Source organism: Ranitomeya imitator, chromosome 8, assembly GCF_032444005.1.
Source record: "Ranitomeya imitator isolate aRanImi1 chromosome 8, aRanImi1.pri, whole genome shotgun sequence".
NCBI lineage: Eukaryota > Metazoa > Chordata > Amphibia > Anura > Dendrobatidae > Ranitomeya > Ranitomeya imitator.
Genome location: NC_091289.1, coordinates 94,490,036 through 94,515,364, shown reverse-complemented (window position 1 = coordinate 94,515,364; position 25,329 = coordinate 94,490,036). Strand labels below are relative to the sequence as shown.

The window sequence follows — 25,329 nt, the reverse complement described above, 5'->3', positions numbered from 1 at the left end:
TTTTTATAAACATGTACCGTAAATTCTTACATTTTTACTTAGTCCCAGGGCGGGAAATCATGGTATAGTGTCAGATCCATGATCTCACACTTTGCACAGCACTGTGTCAGATCGACGATGACGAGGAGACGCTCGGAATAACGCAACCACATCACGTTGTTCCGTGGGTCTCAGGGAAGCACGCAGGGAGCCCCCTCCCTGAGCGATGCTTCCCTATGCCGCCAGAACGCTGCGATCATGTTTGATCGCAGTGTTGCGGGTGTTAATATGCCGGGAGTGGTCCGTGACCGCTCTGGGCACATAGTGCCAGATGTCAACTGCAATAATCAGCTATGACGTACTATCTTGTCCCTGGAAATTAAGTCCCAGGTCACCTCGATGGGATAATACGTCTAATGGAAGAAAAGGGTTTAAGTGCATTCACGATGTCCAGTGACAATTCTAAATACATCTGAAGTGCATTTCCCCCCTGCTTTGATGCAAAATTTTAACAGTTAAAGTACTTACTTTTTAAGTGTTCTCCTGCTCCTGATAAGAGATAGTAAAAAATATGAAATGTTCGTTCATCTTTAGCTTGTCGAATTGCACGGGATTTCTCCAGCAAATCTGGGATGCGGTCAAGAAAATCTAAATAGTCTAGGATGCAGAAAGAAACTGGTCTTGTATTTTTCACAACTAAAGCTTTGTAGATGTGGTGGTGGTAGCCGGACGTAAGAAAAAAGGATACAGGTTTCTATATTTGCTCCAACAATGTAACCATTCACATCAAAGTTAATCCGAATAAACTTGCCCTTGGAGTAAAACAAAACTGTTAGATTTGCTGAAGTTGTCACACTGGTATATGGCAAACAAACATGACCAAGTGTAAGAAAATGGTTGCGTGTTTATTTTGTGCCAACTATTGTTTTACACTTCATTTTAGCACCACAGAGCCGGCTAAAAAAACAATCATAAAATGGGGTTGTTAAGAGATACATAGACAATTATATAGTAGATCTTAGTTATCTAAGGGTCACTTCCGTCTGTCCTTCTGTCTGTCACGGTTATTCATTCGCTGATTGGTCTCGCCAGCTGCCTGTCATGGCTGCTGCGACCAATCAGCGACAGGCACAGTCCGGAAGAAAATGGCCGCTCCTTGCTCCCCGCAGTCCGTGCCTGTCGCCCGCATACTCCCCTCTGGTCACCGCTATCACAGGGTTAATGCCGGTGGTAACGGACCGCGTTATGCCACGGGTAACGCACTCAGTTACCGCCGCTATTAACCCTGTGTCCCCCCAACTTTTTACTATTGACGCTGCCTATGCGGCATCAATAGTAAACAATGTAATGTTAAAAATATTTAAAAAAAAAAAAACCTGCTATACTCACCCTCCGTAGTTGCTTGCGCCGGCCGCCATCTTCCGTTGCAGGTTCCGGTGGCAAAGATGGTATGGCAAAAGGACCTGCCATGACGTCACGGTCATGTGACCGCGACATCACAGGTCCTGCGCTCATACCAACCCTGGGACCGGAAGCTGCTGTGGACTACAAGGGGCCCTCGGAAAGGTGAGTGTATGTTTATTTTTAATCCTGTGACAAACCTAGCTGGGCAATATACTACGCGACTGGGCAATATACTACATGGACATGCATATTCTAGAATACCCGATGCGTTCGAATTGGGCCACCATCTAGTATACCATAAGTGTTTTAGACCTTCCCCAACCTCCATACAGAGTGGTGTAGGTGGGATCCCCAGTTTGAATGATGCACAGCTACTCCTGTACTAACAGGTACGATGTGAGGCATACATCATCTCTCTAGCTCTTAGAGTTTCTGCTTAGTGCCACCTCCTCCTCCTGCTTGACTGACCACTCCTTTGCCTGAAGTCCCTGCATCTGTAAGCCAAGCGGGAGGAGACTCTGCTGGGTTGGAGAACATGTATATGAAATCCTTCATCTTCAGAAATAAAATACAAAATTTTAAATTGTTGTTGAAGTATAAAAGTTAATCTATGGTAAATTATGGGGGGGGGGGGGGGGTTAGAAAAAACAAAAGACTAAAAGCATGGGAATTGTCAGTTGCAGAACTTTCCTGCCAGAATTTTTTTTTTTTTTTTTTTTTTTTTTTTAAATGTACCTAAAAGGATGGTATCAATAGAATTTCAATTCTGTCAACGATACCTCATATAGCCATGTCAGTGGGAAAGTTAGAAAGTTAGAAAGATTATTGCTCAACACATGGGGTGGTAGAAGACAAACTTAAGTGCACAAGTTAAACATTTATTGGTCTTTAAAGGGTTAAACTCATTTAAACATTGTGACCATTACTTACAAATCGTGATGAATTGTCATTCTTTACAGTTTTGGCATTTCCAAAGGCTTCAAGGATCGGATTAGCTTGCAACAATTGTCTTTCCAGTTCACCCTAAGGAAAACATTTAGAGATTGTTACAATTGCAAAATCCACCAGTTTTCCTCAAAAGCAGCCAGTTCATGTTTCTTGAACCATAGACGGTGATTGAGAGCCTTTAGGGTAGATGCACATGATCAGTAAACGCTGCAGGTTGGACGCTGCATAAATCCGCAGCAGCCAGATGTTACAGCATAGTGGATGGGATTTCAAGAAATCCCATCTCCACTATGCGTCCAAAGACGCCCGCGGAGATGGACATGTGGCGTGTCTCCAGACCACAGCATGTCTATCTCGAGAGTCTCCACAAGAGAAGTTTCATTCATGCAACGTATTGGACGCAGTGATTCCATGCTGTTCAATGAACACAGATGACTCACATGAGCTCAATAGCTGGCAGCGCTTTGGAGGCAGCGGACATGTGCTGCACCCAAAGCGCTGCCAATTCCTGAACGTCTGCATATACCACAACAGTGCGGTGCCTAGACGAAGGTATGCAAACCAAAATAAGCTTAAAAACAACCTGCCACCAGGTCAGTGGTGCATGGTTTTTGCATGTTATACGTGTTTTTCTTTTCAAACCTGCCACACAGATCCAGAGATATGGGCATTTTCCATTACTGGGTAATGCAGTAAATAAGACAACTCTTGTCACTGGATTCATGTGACGATAAGAACAAACAAACCTAAAGGCTCAGGGAAGCAGCAGAAATAAAAGCAAAAACTGGCGGATTATTCGTCCAAAGCAACGCTGTAAAGAATGGGCCAAAATTACTCCAGAACAATGAGACCGATACAGAAAAGCATTATGGTGGCTGTAAAAGCTAGTGATTTGTAGGGTGTACTTAAATGAAAAAAATCTATTGGAAATGCGCAAAAAGCCATTTATAAATAACCTAATAAATAACCTAATATATATATATATATATTTGCTCTTTAAAATATGCCTTGATAAAACTTTAGAATTTACAGAGGTGGCTTTAAGTTTCTGAGAGAGATTGATTATATATATATATATATATATATATATATATATATATATATATATATATATATATATATATATATATATATATATATATATATATATATATATATATATATATATATATATCTTAAAGCCACCTCTGTAAATTCTAAAGTTTTATCAAGGCATATTTTAAAGAGCAATGATAGATATATAGATATAGATAGATATTTTTTTTTTTTTTTTCAAAAACAATGCTTAAGAACGGTCTTTGGTCTCCTCATAGGCTTCACCATTTCTAAGAGGAAAGTTTTACATCAATATGTCTTAGGAACCCTGTGGAGTGACCTAGATAGACAACATCTTGGGGACGCCTCCAGCAAATTTCCTACTATTTAAATTTACGGGAAGTACATCTATGCACCCAATTGTTTTACAAATGCAGTTTAGTCAACTCCATATAGTGACAGCCACCTGCAATTTCTTGATCTGTGTCTAAAGCTAAAGCACGTGAACAGACTGCAGTTATACACATGTATGAAAACTCATTTCACAGTTTAATCAAGCCATTTTGATTGGGTACTGTGAGGACATCAGAACCAATATTTATTGATAAAAAAAAATAAATAAATAATGATGTAGAAAATAGAAGTGCGCACAATCAGCCTGTTCTGTTATACCTATTTCACCTCCCCGTAGCTGGAAAGCGTGCTTCAGCCACTCCGGACTACGGGTGCTCATTCAGAGAAAAAAAAAAAAAAAAAAAAAAACTGTCTCAAATGGTAAAAAGCATGAAGGAAAAGAAGAGAACTCACCGTCCGTACAAAAGGTCCGTTCTTTATTGATTTATGGCTTCACAATAAAATAGCAGGACATGGCAGGGAGAAACAGTGGAGAAGGACGACGGCCGTTTCGTCATCGGACCAGTCATCGGACCCGTAGAAGCGCAGGAGTGCGAAACGGCCGTCGTCCTTCTCCACTGTTTCTATTTACCATGTCCTGCTATTTTATTGTGAAGTCATAAATCAATAAAGAACGGACCTTTTGTACAGACGGTGAGTGCTCTTTTCATTCATGCTTTTTAAAATGTATTGATATCAAGAGCTCGATGTTCCTTTGTCCAATTTTGAATATTGCACACAGTTTACAACCCATGGCAATGTAGCCAATCTCCAGGGATGTCGGTGGCAGAGAAAAATTGCTGAAAGGTTGCAACATTTGATAAGCAGCCCCAATCAAGTTTTAAAGAAATTGAAGCTGTCCTGCAGACTCAAGAGTATCAGTTTCAGCGGAAAATATCAGTCGACATTTGAATGAAATGAAAACGCTATGGCAGAAAACCAAGGGAGGACCATACTTACAGAAAAAAGCTAGACTGCTGTTTACCAAAATGTATGCTAGCAAACCAAAATCCTTTTCTGAAAGCATCTTGTGACCAGAAGAGACAGAGCTTTATGGTAAACTACATTATTCTACTGTTTACCGAAAACAGAACGAGGCCTAGAAAGATAACCGTACCTACAGACAAATATGGTTGAGGTTCAAGTATGTTTTGCTTCCTCTGGCACTGGGTGCCTGGTCTGTTTAAGTCATCATAAAATCTAAAGACTACCAATGGATTTTGTTTCACATACTTCAGAACCAACTAGTGCTTTGTTTAAATCCATTTCTAGGTGATTCTTGAAGTGGCCAGCAATGGGCCCAGATTTAAAGCCCATTGAACACCTGTGGAGAGATCTTAAAGGGAACCTGTCACCCCCAAAATTGAAGGTGAGCTAAGCCCACCAACATCAGGGGCTTATCTACATCATTCTATAATGCTGTAGATAAGCTCCCGATGTATCCTGAAAGATGAGAAAAGTTAGATTATACTCACGCCGGTGGTCTGATATGATGGGCGTCATGGTCCGGGGCCTCCCATCTTCATAGGATGACGTCCTCTTGTCTTCACGATGTGGCTCCGGCACAGGTGTAGTTTGTCTGCCCTGTTGAGGGCAGAGCAAAGTACTGCAGTGTGCAGGCGCCAGGCCTCTGACCTTTCCCGGCACCTGTGCACTGCAGTTCTTTGCTCTGCCCTCAACAAGGCAGACAAGCTACACCTGCGCCGGAGCGTGAAGACAAAAGGACGTCATCGTAAGAATATAAGAGGCCACGGACCGGACCGCAACGCCCATCAGACCAGACCGAGGCAGGACCGCCCCTGGGTGAGTATAATCTAACCTTTTTGTCATCTTTCAGGATACATCAGGGGGCTTAGCTACAGCATTACAGAATGCTGTTGCTAAGCCCCTGATGCCGGTGGGCTTAGCTCACCTTCGATTTTGGGGGTGATAGGTTCCCTTTAAAACTGCTGTTGGGAGCTCTTCAAATATGATAGGCCTGGAGCACTTTTTAATAGAGTGGCCCAAAAAAAATTCAGTTAAAAAAGGTGTAAAAAGTTTTTAGGAAGTAATGGATTGCACTTACTGTATTAAGTCTCCTCTCCTTCAGACCCTGGGAACCATCCAGGATCGCTGCCTGCACACGCCGGGGTTAAAAGTAGTGTTATACGCCGGAAAATACGGTACTTATTCCATAGGGTGTGCAACCAAATAAGTTGAGGGTGCCAGTAATTTTGTCCAGACAATTTTTGGGGTTATGTGAAATTATGTTCAATTAGTCTCTTTTTTGCATTGTTGCAATACACACAAAGCAAATAAACGTGTATAACAAAACAAAGTCATTGCAATAATTTTCAGAAATCTCCTACAACAATTTCAAGGGCGGCAACACTTACATGCAAGACTACACATATATATGTCATTACAATTTGGTTAGCTAATCCTTTAAGTTTACCAAAAAAATTTAAAATACACCAATGAAATTATGTTAGTTAGATGTCATCATAACCCAGAAAAAGGATGTGTACTCACTGTAAAATCTTTTTCTCCGAGCCAATCATTGGGGGACACAGGACCATGGTTGTTAGTGTCCTCCTAGTGGCAGCAGCATAAGTTAACACAAAGAATAACTCCTCCCCTGCAGTATACACCCTCCTGCTGGCTCTCAGTGAACCAGTTCGGTAACAAAGTAGTAGGAGCTTAACATTTAACGAGAATGAACTATGTCAAAACCAAGACAACAGAAAAAAAAACCCAAAGCCCATAGGCTAACAGGGTGGGTGCTGTGTCCCCCAATGATTGGCTCGGAGAAAGATTCTACGGTTAGTACACAAAAATCTCCTTTTCTCCTACGCCTCATTGGGGGGACACAGGACCATGGGACGTCCTAAAGCAGTCACTGGGTGGGAAACAATCCACTGCAAATGCCACCTGTACCCACGAGTTACAGATGCAGCACTGCCGCCTGCAAAATTCGTCTGCCAACGGACGCATCTGCCGAGGCCCGAGAATGAATATGGTAATGTTTTGTAAAGGTATGCAGGCTGGACCAAGTCGCAGCTCTGCAGACTTGTGCTGCCAATGCCTGGTGCCAAATGGCCCAAGACGCATCTACCGACCGAGTGGAGTGAGCCTTAATCCCTGCTGGGACAGGGTGACCTCTGACTCTGTACGACTCCTGGATAGCAGAACGAATCCATCTTACCATCGTAGTCTTGGAAGCGGCCAGACCCTTCCTTGGCCCTTCCGGGAGCACAAACAGAGCCTCTGACCTGCAGAAAGATGCCGTCCTCGAGACGTATCTCCGAAGAGCTCACCAAATCCAGTGTGTGAAGGGCCTTCTCGGTGCGGTGGACAGGTGCTGGGCAAAGAGCAGGCAAGACAATTTCCTCGTTAAGATGGAAGGATGAGACAACCTTCGGTAGAAAAGCCGGGGAAGTTCTCAGAACCACCTTATCTTGATGAAAAATGAGGAAGGGAACCTGACAGGACAGAGCTGCCAATTCAGAAACTGGTCGGATGGATGTGACCGAAACCAGGAAGGCGACCTTCCAGGACAGAAGAGACAGGGGAACGTCCTTGCAGGGGTTCAAAAGGAGCCTCCTGCAAGACACCAAGGACCAAATTAAGGTCCCATGGTTCCAACGGCATCTTATAAGGCGGGACCACATTGGAAACCCCCTGAATGAACGTCTTCACCTGTAATCTGTTGGCAATCTTTCGTTGGAACAGGACTGACAGGGTCGAAATCTGCCCTTTGAGGGAACTAAGGGCGAGCCCTAAATCCAAACCCGACTGAAGGAATTTGAGGACGGAAGGGATGGAGAAAAACGAGGAGAGCGACCTCGATCTTTGCACCATGAGAAAAAAAAGGTCTTCCAAATGCGATGATAAATACGGAAAGAAGTAGGCTTCCTAGCGCTGATCATGGTAGAGATGACCCTTTGAGAGAAACCTGCCTAAGTTAGTACCCAGGACTCAACGGCCATGCCGTCAAACACAGGGCCTTGGAGTTCTGCAGACAGGACCTCTGCCCAGTGGGTCATGGCTTTCGCCACCCACGTAGCCACGAAGGATGAGGAGTGCGGCTGCTGAGGCTTCAAAAGCTGAACGCGCCATATTATTGATCTGACGATCGGTTGGGTTCTTAATAGAGGCCCCTTCTGAGGATGATAAAATGGACTCCGTAGCCAGGCGAGATACCGGAGGATCTACCGGGGGAGATTGAGCCCAATTCTTTCTTAGGTCCTGGGCAAAGGGATACTTTGATTCCATGGACTTCTGCCCTGTGAATCGTTTATCGGGACGGATCCTGTGGGATTCAACGATTTCCTTAAATTCGGGATGAGCGGCTAACACTCTGTGGGACCACTTGGCTCTTTTAAAGGAGACGGCATGATCCGCTTTAGATGAAGGTTCCTCAAGTTTTAAAGCCCTATTTACTGACTCAATGAGAGAGCCAAGAGTCTCCTGATCGTGATGGAATTCCTGATCTAGGGACTTGTTGGAATCGTCCTCTGAAACAGGATCTCTGCTAGTCCTGATGGAAGGGGAGCGAGAAGTGGAGCTCTCAGATCCCGAAACCCAGTGGCGGTCTGGGCATATGGCATAAGCCCTTTTCCTGCAAGAGCGAGAGCTGGTACGACCCCTAGAGTACGAGGGGTTCTGAGGATCAGGATTGTCGAGTGTCAGAGTGCCCTGATTGGAAGAGGGGTCTCTGAACGATTCCAACGCCTTTGTCATGGATGCCATAGACCGAGTAAGGGAGGCTGCCCACTCAGGGGGACCGGGCTCACTAGGTTCAGTATCAGTAATAGGAGGTTCCTGAACAGGCACCGATTCACAAGCTGTGCACAGTGCAGTATTGTGACCTCGGGGTAATGAGACCTTACAAGAGGTACATGCAGCAAAAAATACTGTGGGTTTTCCCAGTTTTTCTGTGAGGTTTTGATTGAGACAGTGGCCTTAAGAGCGCTTACTGGCAGGGGAAGGGTTAAGCTGTGTGCAGCTTACCCAGGTCCTGTGTCTAGAGTCCCCAGGGGAGGTCCGCGATATCCATGTCCTGAGGGCTGATGAGGAGGCTGATGAGGAAGGCTGGAGCAGCGCTGCAGTATCAGCGTTGTGGGAGTCCCAAGATGTCCGCCGAGATCTTGTGAGAGCACTTCTCACAGAACGAGAAGCGCTGGAAAGGGTGGCCGGCAGTGAATGCCGGTGGGCGTAGCTACAACTCCAGCCTGCATGAATGGAAAAGCCGGCCTGCGACCGCTAGAGGTGCCATCGCTCAGCCACTCGCATCTTAATAAAAAATGCCTTGCGGACACCTACAGACCCCATGAGGAACTTTACATACCCTGGGGACCAGGACTCCCCTGCAGCGCCTCGGTCCCCGCAGTATTACAGTAGGTGCGGTGGGCCGATGCTCAATCCACTGTCACCATAGACAGGGAGGGGGTGGAGGGCTTCTGCCGCCTTGCGTCATCCGCTGATCAGTGGTGATGCATTGGGGGCTGCACGGACACCAATCATAAAAGTCCAGCTATGCACCTGGCTCCAGGAGAGGTAGATGGAGGGCTACTCCATGTGGTCGCCTGCTATGGAGGGGGGAGATCAGAACGCAAAGGAACCATTGCCTGTAAGGTGAGCTCAGGGCTGGAATCCAACGTCGCAGGAAAGGATACAGGAGGGACGCTCCACGTACTTGCCTGTTGATAATTCGGGGGAGATCATAACCTAGAAAGGATCAGTCGCCCCCATTCACTCCGTTAACGGAAAAAAATAGAACGAAAAATAAAATAAAAACGGTGGGGTCTTAAAGCAGACACAAGTGCCTCCTACAGACACTAAGCAAGAACTGGTTCACCAAGAGCCAGCAGGAGGGTGTATACTGCAGAGGAGGAGTTATTCTTTATGTGTTAACTTAGTGTCCTCCTGGTGGCAGCAGCATAACACCCATGGTCCCGTGTCCCCCAATGAGGCATAGGAGAAAGCCAAGTAACGTCAATCCCTGTTCTGGCCAATATCACAGGTGCCCCTCTATTTGTGAATTCCCGAATATACCAAATAGCAGATACAGCAAGCAGCAGGGAAATTAGGTGTCGCTCAGAGCTTCGTTGCTCTAGCTTGCCACCAATGTCAGCCAGGTGGGCTGGCAGGCTGACCCAGTTTCTTTCAATATTAAATCAATATTTTCATCCGTTGCACGGGGCCCACAAAAGATGTGGGGTCTATATGTTTAATTGGTAATCCGTCACAATATACTGTAGGCAACGTGAGACATTTCTGCACAAATTTTTTTTTTTTTTTTTTTTACAAGTCTTTAGACCTCAACTTGCCATTCTGAACCAGATTGGAACTTTTAAAGCTGATGCATTAGACTGAACATTCGATACTGTGTCTTAAGTTTTTTTGTTTTTTCATTAAGATTTAAATGGGGTTTTTGAAACTGAATGTGCGGAGTAAAATGTAGGGGTAGAAACCCAGATTCTAGTGATTTATCACTTCATGGGCTGCTTGCGGTCATCATTTTCATAAAACCATGGCTTTTTCGCTGCACATTTAGAAGTTCTCTGAATAACCTCCTACACATCACTAATGGCAGCTTTCTGACTCAATACCACAAATGTCCCTTAGATTCAGAATTTATTCCTTTGTTCCTTGATGCCACCATCAGGCAAGAGATTATTAAACCCTCATACAGCCATTGGTTGCTATGAAGACTAAAAGGTGGCAATACGTTCTCTTTGAAAAAGTAGTCACTTATATCCATGTAGAATCTCACTTTTTCACCCCTTCAATTAAAAAAACAAAAAAAACAACAACAAAAAAAAACACACACTAACCTGGTCTTTCTTGGATTTATGAGAAGATGCAACATAAGCCAAGTATTGGATAACCTTCTTTGTGTTTTCTGTTTTGCCAGCACCAGACTCTCCTCTTAAATAGGGTGGGGAGCACAAATGAAAGAAAACACATTAAAAAAGGTTAAGACTAGTAACAGAAAATTGTTACTACAGTAAAAACTTAGGCCTCGTACACATCTGCATCAGATGCTCCATTGAAGCGTATGCTATAGACAGGAGGAACTCTTCTCTTCCTATGAAAATGTCACAAACCAGCCAGGTACTGTTGGTGTTTGCCTTGTGACTGCTCCAGAAACCATTAGAAATGTGAATAGAACCCCAAAATATGAATAGCTTGTGTCTGACGGTGGGGGAGAAATTCTACAGGTTTTCACATCCCAGGAATCGGCATACAGTGGTCCTCGCTTGCCAAGTATTCTTCTCCCAGGGTAGTAACTAAAGATTATATACCTCCACTTACGGTGCAACATAATTGGGCCGATTACCAATTTACTTGGCATCAATAAAATTAAAAAGGTAGAAAAAAAATAAATCCAATATAATATCTTAAAATGAAATGCTTGTGCAAAGTTAGATCTGAGGGATACATATTGTAAAGATTTAGGAGAGCTGAAAACTTTCTGAAGTAAGCTCATTTACAGTAAAAGCGCAGGACAACACAACTATCAACCCTATGCTTCCAAGTTTTCAGCTTTTTATAGGTGCTTATACATGTATAGTGGAAATAAGTCACAAACTTACGTGCAAAGTATGGACTGGTCTTCTCTATCTAAGAAGACAAATAAGGAAGATTAAAAACAAGCACAACCTACTTGGTGACCAATAATAGAAGTAAAATGCAGCCTTTTTTGACAGTCTACCATACATTTCTGTAAAATATTTTCTTTAAGTGTGCATGCAACTTGTTCAACCATTGGTCGTATGCACATATGGCCAACAGCCATCTCCCTGCTACCCCGAGACACTAACACCCACCTGAGCACGCAACCAGTTTCTTTTTAGCAAGAGTGTGAAGCAAGCATTTGCCTTAGGCCATGTTCATGACGTGGCTTTTCTACAACTAAAACCTGGTATGTTGGAAGTAAAAAAGCTGCAGACAACGCAGGTTCGGCTGGCTTTTTAATGCTGCATTTTTCAGGATCTAAAGTTCAGCTTTGCTTTCACCATACAAGCATGACTACAATGTGTTAGGCCTCCAATGCATAACATGTGTGAAACCATAAAACATTCTTACAAAGATAATTTGATAAGATTATTTAGTGGAATTTTTTTGGTTAAGTCTGAAAAAAAAATGTCACTATGCGAGAAAAAAGTGAGTTCATGAAGGAAATACATAATTGCAAATGTAAAAAACAGGGGGAGTGGGAGTTGAAGGTCAGGTTACCTAACAAATTGGCAGCTATTGAGGGTAGGGCACCAGTTACCTTCACACACTGGTAGAGACTTTGAATTGAGCAGTTATTGTTCAATTTCACACAGTTTCAATTTCAGGCAATGTTAACTTTTTGCACATTGGTCAGCCATGGTAATACTGAGGCTTGGTTTACCATCACACATGCCCCTTAGTGACAACCGTCTTTAAAGGGACTCTGTCACCTGAATTTGGCGGGCTCTGTTTACGGTCCAATGGGCGGTGTTTTCCTGTTCTTTCATGCACCCCTTCCTTTCCCACTGGCCACAATAGTCTTGAATTTGATTAGGCAATCTTGCCATGCGCAGTATGCTTTGCCCAACTGCGGGCAAAGCCAAAAAGCATTAGTGCGCATGTACCAGTGCACTATGTCCCGGAAGTATTTCGCTGTGTTCCGGGACATAGTGCGCATGCGCACTAATGCTCAGCCTAAGGCTATGTGCACACGTTGCGGATTTGCCAGATTTTTCTGTAATGAATCTGCCTCTCTTGCCGGAAGATGCAGCCAAAAATACGCACTTTTTTTGAAAGATAAAAAAAGATTACTGGAAAAAAAAAAAAAAAAAAAAAAGATTGTTAAGTCGTTTCTGGTCCAACCTCCCCTCTAACATGAGACAGACAGTTGGCATGCGTGTCTCTCGATCTATGCGCAGATATATCTGTGTTAGGCCGGGTCACACTTTACGAGAAACTCGCACAAGTCTCGCACATCAATGCCCGGAACTGCCGCCGGCACTCGGGGCGTTTAGCTGCAAAAGAAATACATGCAGCCGCACCCTCCGATCCCGAGTGCCAGCGGTAGTGCCAGGTATTGAGGTGCGAGTTCCTTGCAAGTGTAACCCCAGCCTTAAAAATATTATCTGTTTAAAAAGGAAAAAAATTTGCGTGGGCTCCCACGCAATTTTCAAGTCCAGAGTGGGAAAGCGGGCAACTGGGGGCCGGTGTTTTTAGCCTGGGAAGCGGGTAATACCCATGGATCTTCCCAGGCTATGAATATCAGCCCACAGATGTCAGCGTAGCCTTTACTGGCTACTAAAATAGGGGGACCCCCCCCCAAAAAAAAAAAAATGACACGGGGGTCCCCCCTATAATTTATAGCCAGAAAGGCTACGCAGACAGCTGCAGGCTGATATTCATAGCCTAGAGAGGGGCCATGGATATTGGCCCCCCTGGCTACAAATACCAGCACCCAGTTAATCAGCCTGGGCCGACACCAAAAGGGTTTCAACTGTCACCGCAGGAATTGTGGCAGTAGGGTGGTGATATCTTATTCCCGAATAAGGCCCTGTAACAGCCATTTTTACGCACATTGGCGGTTAAGGGATTAAACTGTACTAGGCTATGTTAACACGTTGCATTTATGCTGTATTTTTTGCTGCTTTTTTAACGCAGATTAAAACCAGAGTTTTGCAGTACAAGCAAAAGCTATGAGATTTTAGAAATCTCACGCATACACTGCGATTTCTCCAACTTTACACCATAACAGTCTTCTAACCTGAGAATGGCAGTTAGAATAAGTAAAGTTTCATTAAATTAATGATTTGTGCTAAGTAAATATTGGCCGACCAAGGTGTGGGATTAAACAATGCCTGATCAACTCAAGGGCCCTAAAGGTACCGTTACACTAAACGATTTACCAATGATCACGACCAGCGATACGACCTGGCCGTGATCGTTGGTAAGTCGTTGTGTGGTCGCTGGGGAGCTGTCACACAGACAGCTCTCTCCAGCGACCAACGATCCAAGGAAAGACTTCGTCATCGTTGAAACTGTCAACGATGCCGAGGTCCCCGGGTAACCAGGGTAAACATCGGGTTACTAAGTGCAGGGCAGCGCTTAGTAACCTGATATTCACCCTGGTTACTATTACATAGTTACATAGTTATTAAGGTTGAAGGAAGACTATAAGTCCATCTAGTTCAACCCATAGCCTAACCTAACATGCCCTAACATATTGATCCAATCCAAAGGAAGGCAAAAAAAAAAAAAACCACCATGTGGCAAAGAGTATGCTCCACATTGGGGAAAAAATTTCCTTCCCGACTCCACATACGGCAATCAGACTAGTTCCCTGGATCAACGCCCTATCAAGGAATCTAGTGTATATACCCTGTAACATTATACTTTTCCAGAAAGGTATCCAGTCCCCTCTTAAATTTAAGTAATGAATCACTCATTACAACATCATACGGCAGAGCGTTCCATAGTCTCACTGCTCTTACAGTAAAGAATCCGCATCTGTTATGCTTAAACCTTCTTTCATCCAGACGTAGAGGATGCCCCCTTGTCCCCGTCTCAGGTCTATGATTAAAAAGATCAGAAAGGTCTTTGTACTGTCCCCTCATATTTATACATTAAAATAAGATCACCCCTTCGTTTTCGTTTTTCCAAACTAAATAGCCCCAAGTGTAATAACCTATCTTGGTATTGCAGACCCCCCAGTCCTCTAATAACCTTGGTCGCTCTTCTCTGCACCCGCTCCAGTTCAGCTATGTCTTTCTTATACACCGGAGACCAGAACTGTGCACAGTATTCTTAGTGTGGTCGAACTAGTGACTTGTATAGAGGTAAAATTATATTCTCCTCATGAGCATATATGCCTCTTTTAATGCATCCCATTATTTTATTTGCCTTTGTAGCAGCTGCCTGACACTGGCCACTGAATACGAGTTTGTCACCCACCCATACACCCAGGTCTTTCATTGACGGTTTTGCCCAGAGTTTTAGAATTAAGCACATTATACATCTTATTACTTCTATTCAAGTGCATGACCTTACATTTATCCCAATTAAAGTTAACTTGCCATTTATCAGCCCAAGCTTCTAGTTTACATAAATCATTGTGTAATATAAAGTGGTCCTCCTCTGTATTGATTACCCTGCAGAGTTTAGTGTCATCTGCATATATTGAAATTCTACTCTGAATGCCCCCTACAAGGTCATTAATATGTTAAAAAGAAGAGGGCCCAATACTGACCCCTGTGGTACGCCACTGCTAACCGCTACCCAGTCTGAGTGTGCTCCATTAATAACCACCCTTTGTTTCCTATCCCTGAGCCAGCTCTCAACCCCATTGTAAAAGTAAAAAAAAAAAAAAAAAAAAAAAAAAAAAAAAAACAGTACATACTTACATTCTGAAGGGTCACGTTCCCTGCCGTAAAGCAGAGCCAGAGCACAGCGGTGACGTCACCGCTGTGCTCTGCTCTCCGGCCGGCGCTTAGTCAGTGCAGAAAAGCTGACGCCGGGGGACGTGACAGACCTCAGAATGTAAGTATGTACTGTTTTTTTTTTTTAACTTTTACAATGGTAACCAGGGTAAATATAGGGTTCCTAAGCGCGGCCCTGCACTTAGTAACCTGATGTTTACCCTAGTTACAAGTGAACACATCGCTGGATCGGCATCACATGCCGATCCAGCGATGACAGCGGGTGATCAGCGACCAAAAAAAAAAAAAGGTCCTGATCATTCCCCACGACCAACGATCTCTCAGCAGGGGCCTGATCGTTGGTCGCTGTCAAACATAACGAGAGCGTTGCTACGTCACAAAAAAACGTGACGTTGCAACGATATCGTTAACGATATCGTTGTGTGTTAAGGTACCTTCAGTGTAAAAGTAAACAGTGTCCCACAAACTCAGGGAGTCTCTGCTAAAGTCCCAATCTATGCTGGACCAAGTCAGGCCAGTCTCACATGTCCAGATAATTCCGGTACCGGAATTATCCGTGTCCGTGTGCCCATGCGTTTCTGTGGCACATCAGTGTGGCACACGTGTGCCGCCCGTGTGCTGACTGGGTACCACACGGAGTGTGCAGGAGACAGCGCTAGAGATAAGCGCTGCCCCCCCCACGTGGTGCTGAAGCTGCCATTCATATCTTCTCTGCAGCAGCATTTGCTGTAGAGAAGATATGAAAAATCCTTTGTTATTTTTGTTCGTGTTTAAAATAAAGATTTCTGTTCCCACCCCCTGTGCGCCCGCTGTTAAAATACTCACCCGACTCCCTCGCTGGCGCTGCTTCCTGTCCTGGCCGCACCTTCTACTGTATGAGCGGTCACGTGGGACCGCCGATTACAGTAATGAATATGCGGCTCCACCCCTATGGGAGGCCCCACGTGACCGCTCATACAGTAGAAGGTGCGGCCAGGACAGGAAGCAGCGCCAGCGAGGGAGCCGGGTGAGTATTTTAACAGCGGGCGGGCGCACAGGGGGTGGGGACAGGGATCTTTATTTTAAACACGAACAAAAAAACAAAAAAAAAAAAAGGATTTTTCATATCTTCTGTACAGCAAACGCTGCTGCAGAGAAGATATGAATGGCAGCTTCAGCACCACGCGGGGGGGGGGGGGGGGGGGACAGCGCTTACTGTAGCGGTACGTGTACTACACGGATCAATTGACTTTAATGGGTCCGTGTAATCCATGCGCTCCTACACACAGACTAGTCTCCGTGTTTTGCACACGGACACACAGTCCATGAAAACACGCTGACATGTGCAGAGACACATTGATTTCAATGTGTCTACGTGAGTCAGTGTCTCCGGTACGTGAGGAAACGGTCACCTCACGTACCAGAGCCACCGACAGTGTGAAACCGGCCTCAGCTGTATTTGAGCCTTTCACAGTGACTCAAGAAAAAAAAATTAAAAAAAACCATTGTGTGTCAGTGTATATGTGACCCAGATGAAAACAAATGCTGTGATGCCAAAAGCAGTGCATACTCAGGCAGTGATAAAAAATGCTCCTTCAAGAGCTTTAAATCTAAAAAGACATTTACAACGCTGCCACCCAGAAGTTTATAAAGCTGTAATTGAAAGACCACAGCAGTACAAAGAAACCAGACCAGAACTTCCCACCAGGCAAAGGAGGAAAAAAAGCGCGTCTCAAACATCACTTACAAGATATTTTGTTAGTGACAAAGTTAATGTAACAATGACAGCAGATGTGTTTAAAAGACCGCTCATGAGCTTGTTGTGAAGGACAGTGTACCATTAATATTTGCATGACCAGCTTTTACAGCTCTTAATTGAGAAATGGCCCGCAAACTTGGTGTTTCTCTGGAAAGAGAAAGTATTAGAAAATTAGTGATTGAAGAAGCCCTTAATGAAAAGGGAAGATCTTAAAAACTCAAGAAACGCTTTGTATTTCTAAAAAAAAAAAAAAAAAAAAAAAAAAAAAAAAAAAAAAAATAAAAATGGATGCCTGTATATATGTCACAGAACTATTTTCAACATTTGATAGGTTTGTGACAACAAAATTTTTTTTTACTAAGACGCTGGCAATAAAAAGATAAAGCTCTTCACAGCAGCCAGTTTATCCACACCTGAGTGGAAAAAGTTCTGCAAGATTAGGAACAAACAAAATCACAGGTTCTTGCTATTGTAACTTATGCTTCAAACAAGATAAGTACAATTAAACTGATGAATAAGAATAAATGAAGGTGAACAGCAGCTATGAGAATGTTTCACATTCAGTATGTTGGAGATGGAAGGCCACAGTCCTGTTCCAATAACAGAGGACCAAAGATATTACTACAGAAGAGCAGCAAAATGATTCTTTACAGTTAGATCTTGTTGAAGCTGTTTCACACCTCTTTCCTATTCACCACATGCGCCGTGTTGTGCACACATTGCAGCTGGCAATAAGAGTCTGCAAGAGGGACATGCTGGAACTCTGTTTAGCAAATTGAGGACATTGGCTATTGCTGCCAGAAACCCCTAAAATTGATTCCATCTTGAAGAGATGTGCTGGAAAAGGGGCAATTGAGGATCAAGCCACTCAGTGGGGCAGCACCTACTTAATGATTGAGCGATTGCTTGAGCAAACTTTTCCTTGTAGATATGGCCCAACCTCAGGTAACACTACATGAAGATCAAGGTACATAGGTGGCTGAATTGAAGGCATTGCTTTATCACCATTTACAGTGACTAAAAGTTAAGGTACCTTCACTCAGCGACGCTGCAGCGATACCGACAACGATGTCGATCGCTGTTTGGTCGCTGTTTGGTCGCTGGAGAGCTGTCACACAGACAGCTCTCCAGCGACCAACGATCCCACAGTCCCCTGGTAACCAGGGTAAACATCGGGTTACTAAGCGCAGGGCCGCGCTTAGTAACCCGATGTTTACCCTGGTTACCAGCGTAAAAGTAAAAAAAACAAACACTACATACTTACCTTCCGTGTCTGTCCCCGGCGCTGTGCTTTCCTGCACTGACTGAGCACAGTGGCCGGAAAGCAGAGCGGTGACATCACCGCTGTGCTCTGCTTTCCGGCCGGCGCTCACAGCCAGTGCAGGAAAGCACAGCGACGGGGACAGACACGGAAGGTAAGTATGTAGTGTTTGTTTTTTTCACTTTTACGCTGGTAACCAGGGTAAACATCGGGTTACTAAGCGCAGCCCTGCATTAAGTAACCCGATGTTTACCCTGGTTACCAGTGAAGACATCGCTGAATCGGCGTCACACACGCCGATTCAGCGATGTCTGCAGGGAGTCCAGCGACGAAATAAAGTGCTGGACTTTCTGCAGCGACAAACGACATCACAGCAGGATCCTGATCTCTGCTGCGTGTCAAACTGAATGATATCGCTAGCCAGGACGCTGCAACGTCACGGATCGCTAGCATTCAGTGTGACGGTACCTTTACAAGCTGAGGATTTAACTCCTGGCATTTTTATGAAGGAGTGGAAAAACTTGTTTTGCCTGTCCCAAAGTGGAGGTTTAAATCCCAGATGGCATTGCTGCTTCAAGGAAATGGAGAGACACTGCTATTAGAAAATAAAATTCTTCTGGCAGCTGTTTATGTGGACCAGAGTCATGGTATATTGCTGGATGATCAACAGCTTACTAAAGGAAAAGAAGTTTTAATTGAGATAGTTAGGATGAGTGGGCTACAGGACGGCCAAGAGCTAGTGCTGCTGCAGTTTCTTCATCCTCATCATTTCGAAAAGTATTTGGATGACATGGAGCATTGCCTCAGGGTAAAAAAAAAAAAAAAAGTTTCCACTCCCATAGGAAACAGACTGACCATATTTCAGCAAAATTTTTGACTTGCTGGCAAAGTAGAAGAGTTCAATCGTTCATCAAAACGGACTGTGCACAAGGCAATTCCTTTATACCCTGAATTTGTTAGTTAGAGATGTTGCCCATGTGGTTACTGCTTTGACACCAACTCAAGTTAGTGTAGAGAGGTTGTTCTCTAGCCTTAAAATTAGGTCAGATTTGAGGTCATCTATGAAGGAGGATCTGATGGAGGCGATACCATTTCTCAGAACAAATTCATAGACTGCACAAATGTTACAGTACATTTGTTGAAAATGCGTTCGCCCCCCCCCCCCCCTTCCTGCATAGTGTATAATTTGTAAATATACAAAAGTTGTATTGCTCTAAAGTTGTATTCGAATAAATATATTTTATGTTCTCTCTAAAAGGCTTGATTATTGTATCATAATAAAGATTAAAAGCCGGATACCATTTTACTACAGTAAATTTATCACTTAAAGAGAAGGTGCCGCCTTTTATTTTTTATAATAAAAAGGATTGTTTATATAAACAATTATATTTAATACAAATTTACTTTTTTTTTAACTTTAACATTTTTTTATTATTAATTAATTAATTAATTTATTTTTTTTACAGTCACTGGGCGCCGCCATTTTCCTTTGCAGGAGTGTACGTGTAGCTGCACAACACTTATACTCTGCAAATACGGCAGCCCTGGGCATGGGACTCAGTCGGCATCCGACTGTATAGTTTTCGTTGTTCTGCTCCCTGCTCTGATGTGGCCACGCCCCCTGAGCTGTCCACATCACAGCAGAGGCAGGAGATCAGTGCCATCTTCCTGGAGCTCAGTGCATCTGTGAGCTCCAGTTTCCCAGTATAATCTCAGGAGCCCTGCGGTTATAGGAGGAGGAGGAGACCAAGGAAGGGAGGGAGAAAGGACACAGCAGCCAAGCAGTGAAGTAAGTATCAGCGGGGAGGGGGAGAGGCACTCTAATCCTATCCTTTGTGGTGCTGACTGAGCAGTTATCTCCTCCCATGTGTTACTGTGCTGAGCTGTGTATCTAATCCTCTGTGTGATACTGTCTGCTGAGCCATGCATCTAATCCTATCCTGTGTGATACTGACTGCTGAGCCATGTATCTAATCCTATCCTATGTGATACTGTGCTGAGCCTTGTATCTAATCCTACTCTGTGTGATACTGTGCTGAGATGTGTATTTAATCCTCTCCTGTGGGATACTGTGCTGAGCCGTGTATCTAATCCTATTCTGTGTGTTACTGTGCTGAGATGTGTATCTAATCCTCCCTGTGCGATATTGACTGCTGAGCCATGTATCTAATCCTATCCTGTATGATACTGACTGTATCTAAGGCTACGTTCACATTTGCGCTGTTGGGTGCAGCGTCGTCGGCGTATACCGACGCATGCGTCATGCGCGCCTATATTTAACATGGGTTTCAAAAACCTGACCTGCACATCCAAACATAGACTAAGTGTGAACAGGTGCTGAACCTAGAGTCGCCAACTCGTATATAGTTAAGTAAACAAGGCAGCACACTGCAGCGCTAGAACATGCAAACTCGAAAACACGAAATTTGAACTGCATTACTGCACCAGAAATATGAAAAACGAGAGCGCTTAGCGCATAAAAATGGCCAATTTTATGTGTACCTGGTAGCCCCTTTACGGCATCTCTCTTATACCAGGTCCTAAACTTGCCTTACCTCGCTGAGAATAAACGTCTCCATCTGAACGGGTACATGTGAAACCTCTTCTTAGACTAAAATTCTCTCTCTCTCTGTGGAGGGGTATTGGACCTGCTGTAATTAAAACACCTGAAGCTAGGAGGCGGAGTGCACGATCAGAAGGCTAGAGAATACATTTCAAAAACCTGACCTGCACATCCAAACATAGACTAAGTGTGAACAGGTGCTGAACCTAGAGTCGCCAACTCGTATATAGTTAAGTAAACAAGGCAGCACACTGCAGCGCTAGAACATGCCAACTCGAAAACACGAAATTACATTGCATTACTGCACCAGAAATATGAAAAACGAGAGCGCTTAGCGCATAAAAATGGCCAATTTTATGTGTACCTGGTAGCCCCTTTACGGCACACATAAAATTGGCCATTTTTATGCGCTAAGCGCTCTCGTTTTTCATATTTCTGGTGCAGTAATGCAGTTCAAATTTCGTGTTTTCGAGTTTGCATGTTCTAGCGCTGCAGTGTGCTGCCTTGTTTACTTATATTTAACATGGGGGCGCATGGACATGAGCCGTATGCGTTGTATTGCGTTTTACAACGCATGCGTCAGTTTGACGCACCAGACAGGGTGCGGAGGACGCTACTTGTAGCGGTTTTCCTGCGCCAAAACTCTGGAACATTACTAGTATATGTCAACGCATGCGTCAAAAAACGCAGCGTTGTGTTTTGCATTGTTGGTTGCGTCGACGACGCTGCGCCCAACAACGCAAATGTGAACGTTACCCAATACTGACCTGTGTGATACTGACTGCTGAGCTGTGTATCTAATCCTCTCCTATGCACTCCTCTCCCCCGTTATGTGAGATCTATATGGCAGTATTATGTGTGAAGTATATGGCGGTATTATGTGTGAAGTATATGGCGGTATTATATGTGCTCTGTATGTCGGTATTATGTGAAAACACTATGGCGTCGTTATTTGCAAGCTATATGATGGTATTATGTGAGAACTATAGGACAGTATGTGTGCTCTATATGGCGGTATTGTGTGCTCTATATGGCGGTATGAGTGATCTATATGGCGGTATTATGTGAGAACACTATGGCAGTATTATCTTCAGAAAGGGGACCCATTCTAGGGTTGTTCTGGTTGAGCAGCTGCACACAGGTCTGGGGTAATAGAGGGGGCAGCATGACCTCCAGTTAGGTGCAGTGAGAGGAAGGCTGGTGAGGCAGCTGAAGAGAGGCGTCTCATGGTTATCGTTACTATATGGCTACATTTCCTTCCCAGCTTTACCCCGTTCTCCTGTCGCCTCGCTTTCACACTGCCAGGACAGGATGGAGAAGACAGGATCTGAGGAGGAGAATGGGGTCTTTGCATGCAAAGTCTGGATCAGAACAGGCCATCAATCCACAGAAATGTTTCCTGGATGTCAGTGGAGCAGACAAGCAGACTGTCCATCCATGTGTATAAAAGACAGCGCTCTATGTACAATTCCTGGCTGCTCCGCGCACTGAACATGGTGCCCCCCCATAGACCAGCATACTGCTCTCCTGAAATACTCTGTGCTGCTGTCACCCTGCTCCCTCCACCATATATCTCCCAGAATCCTTGCTGCCTGCCATTCTCTGTGACAGTCTTGTCAGTATAACTCTGCAGTCAACAACAAAATGGCTGCTCACTGGGTTCCTGAATATCATCCTCTTATCCTTTAGCAAACACCAAGAAGGGGAGGAGAGGAGACACCACACACACGTCAGACTCCGCCCATAATTACTGCAGTGCAGTAATGTGAGCTAGTTGTACACTAGGTTTTTGCCAAATTTCAGCAGCTGCTCCCCCTAGTGTTTAAAAGTGGAAGTGCCAAACCTTTTAAAATTATTTTTCATAGTTTACTAAATTATAAACAAATGATAATATTTAAGAAAATGTAAACATTAATTCTTCACATTTTTTCAATCGCTGGAAAAAAAATTTTTTGGGATGGCACCTTCCCTTTAAATATGAGCCATGTATGAGGGAGTCGGAGTCAAGGAAATTGAGGAGTCAGGTTTGGCTTACCGACTCCACAGCTTTGACAACCTCCCCATTTTTCAGATGGTTCAAACTCAGCCTATATTTGCTTATTTAGGAAACATTAACAGCTCACTGAAGTTGAAGGCTATGGCTACAAGATGGTGTGAAACTAACCAAGCTACATTTGACTAGTCAGCCGCTTTTCCTCTAGCAGTCCTCAATCATGGCTGCTACAAGTTATCTGGAGGTAGACTACTCCTGTAATTATACCTCACTATGGCATACCAAGTGTACAGTTCAGATCACTAGGGAAGAGTGCTAGGGGAGGGGAAAAAAGCAAAACTTTACCTTGCATCATGCTGCGATAGGCAGTGTCGGTGATGGCATATATGTGTGGAGGCATTTCATGTCTTTTCTTTCCTTTATACATATCAACAATCTCTTCAGAGTAAATTGGCAAGTTCTTGTAAGGGTTTATTACCACACAAAACAAACCAGAGTAAGTCTGCAAATTAAAACAGAAAATAAATAAATGCATTCACAAGTAAACAAATGGAGACAGAAAATACCACACTCTCAAAATTTAAAGGGACAGTCAGCCGGTTTTTGCTCATCGGGATCAGCAGTCAGGCCCACTATGGAGTAGCAGCTTGCCGACTATGCAGTGTACGCCAACAGTGGTGGGTGTGGGGTTATATACTGAAGACTTCGCTCGGCTACTTCTAGGTTAGATAAAACCTGCTGACATTCCCTTTGACAAAAAACAAAAACACACCAGCGCTTACATTTTCTCCTGTATAGGCTTTACTGATCCGATTACCATAATTGCACATTTTGATAAATTGAAGTCAGACCCATATCACATGCATTCTTTTCTTTATTTTTATTGCAGGAAAAAAAGTTAATTTACATTTTTACACGCGCAAGGAGCAGAGCAACGTGAGACGTGGTCAGAGCAGGGCGCAGCTGCACTCCGGGAGAGAGAGAGAGCTCCCAGTCAGAGGACAAATACTGGGAGATTGCCCAAGAAAGACTGCATCTTGTGAGTACATGAAAGCAGACTCTGCTGTGACTAGAGAGGGGCGCTTTGAGACCCAAGCAAAGACTGTGACCCCCTGGTACCCACGGCATCAGTGCAGAGCCCCTGATTCCAGGTGAGAGACTTAATAGACTGACCATCGTTTTCCCCGGGATAGGCTGTGCTGTAAAAGCTAAAGACTCAGAGCCTGTGCATATCACATTAACTCCTGAAACCCCAGGCAGCAGATTCCTAGAGACTACTCAGCCCACGGACAACAGACGACAAGTGCTGCTGTTTCTCGGCGCCTACGTTGGAGAAGATGACCCTTCAAGCAAGTCCTCAGACTGATAAGCAGGAGTTCTTGAGAAAAAGAACTTAATTCTGTTACACTGTTTGACTCCCATATTTTTACACGGTTTTATTGTTCGTTATATTTTACTGCTTCCTCCCTGCGAGGAGAACCTGATTCCTGTTATTAAACCCCCTCAACTGTTGGTCTGTCTGTTCCGTGGTGACACACTCAGTACCTGCGTACTATTACACAGCCACAGGATTGACTTCAGTGTAGAAGCGTAATGGTAGGCACTAGGGTTGAGCGAAACAGGTCGGCCAGATTCAGAAGTCGCCGACTTTTGGCAAAGTCGGGTTTCATGAAACCCGACCCCTGTGTGGGGTTGGCGATCTTCTGAACTGGAATCGGAATTCCGATACCCGATATGTTTAAGATATCGAGAATCGGTATCGGAATTCATATTAATGTGTAAAATAAAGAATCAAAATTAAATATTGAAATACTTATCATCCAAGGTCCTTCAATATACCTATTAGGAATATACTCACCCTCGGACGCGCCCTGGTTCTAACCCGCAGCCTTCCTTCCTAAGAATCAGCGCTTGAAGGACCTTAGATGACGTCGCAGCTTGTGATTGGTCGCGTGACGCCCATGTGACCGCTCACGCAACCAATCACAAGCCGCGACGTCATCGAAGGCCCTTCAGGTGCTCATTCTTAGGAAGGAAGGCTCCCGGTTACAACCAGGGCGCGTCCGAGGGTAAGTATTTCAATATTTTTTATTTTGATTCTTTATTTTACACATTAATACGGATCCCAGGGCCCGAAGGAGAGTTTCCTCTCCTTCAGACCCTGGGAACCATTAGAAACCCAATGCACTGCATTGGGTTTCGTGTTTCGGCCGACCCCGACTTTTCTATAGGATCGGCCGATTTCACTCGACCAGACTTTTGAAAAAGTCGGGTTTCGTGAAACCCGACCCTATAAAAACAAAAGTCGCTCAACCCTAGTAGGCACAATTGTCTTCAGCAGACCAACCAATTCCCCTCTGCCCTTTCATCCAGTTGCCATAGCAACAACTAAGGAAGACAATCACAACAGATGTGGAACAACTCCCTCTCTCTGGGCTGTAAAATAAAGAGATAGAGGGTGCAGCTCAACTTCACTTGCAGCAGATAGAGGCAGATGATGGCTGAAAATCACAGCCATCATCTGTAAGGAAAGATGCAGGCTCAGCTCAAGTCTGCATCAAGAACAAGGACCCAACACAGGAAGTAAAGATACTATCA

The 25,329-nt window shown here is 44.2% G+C and overlaps 1 protein-coding gene across 1 annotated transcript in view; it reads right to left on the bottom strand.

Annotated features, from left to right (window-relative positions):
- Window positions 1-25,329, bottom strand: part of MYH9 (myosin heavy chain 9) — a 234,002-nt gene that overhangs the window by 169,799 nt on the left and 38,874 nt on the right. Inside the window, exons 3-8 of the mRNA XM_069737169.1 lie at window positions 23,077-23,233; window positions 11,340-11,367; window positions 10,578-10,671; window positions 2,314-2,406; window positions 728-791; window positions 508-606 (exon numbers count right to left, since the gene is read on the bottom strand). Coding sequence (XP_069593270.1) covers window positions 508-606; window positions 728-791; window positions 2,314-2,406; window positions 10,578-10,671; window positions 11,340-11,367; window positions 23,077-23,233 — 535 coding nt within the window. The remainder of the gene's footprint in view (window positions 1-507; window positions 607-727; window positions 792-2,313; window positions 2,407-10,577; window positions 10,672-11,339; window positions 11,368-23,076; window positions 23,234-25,329) is intronic.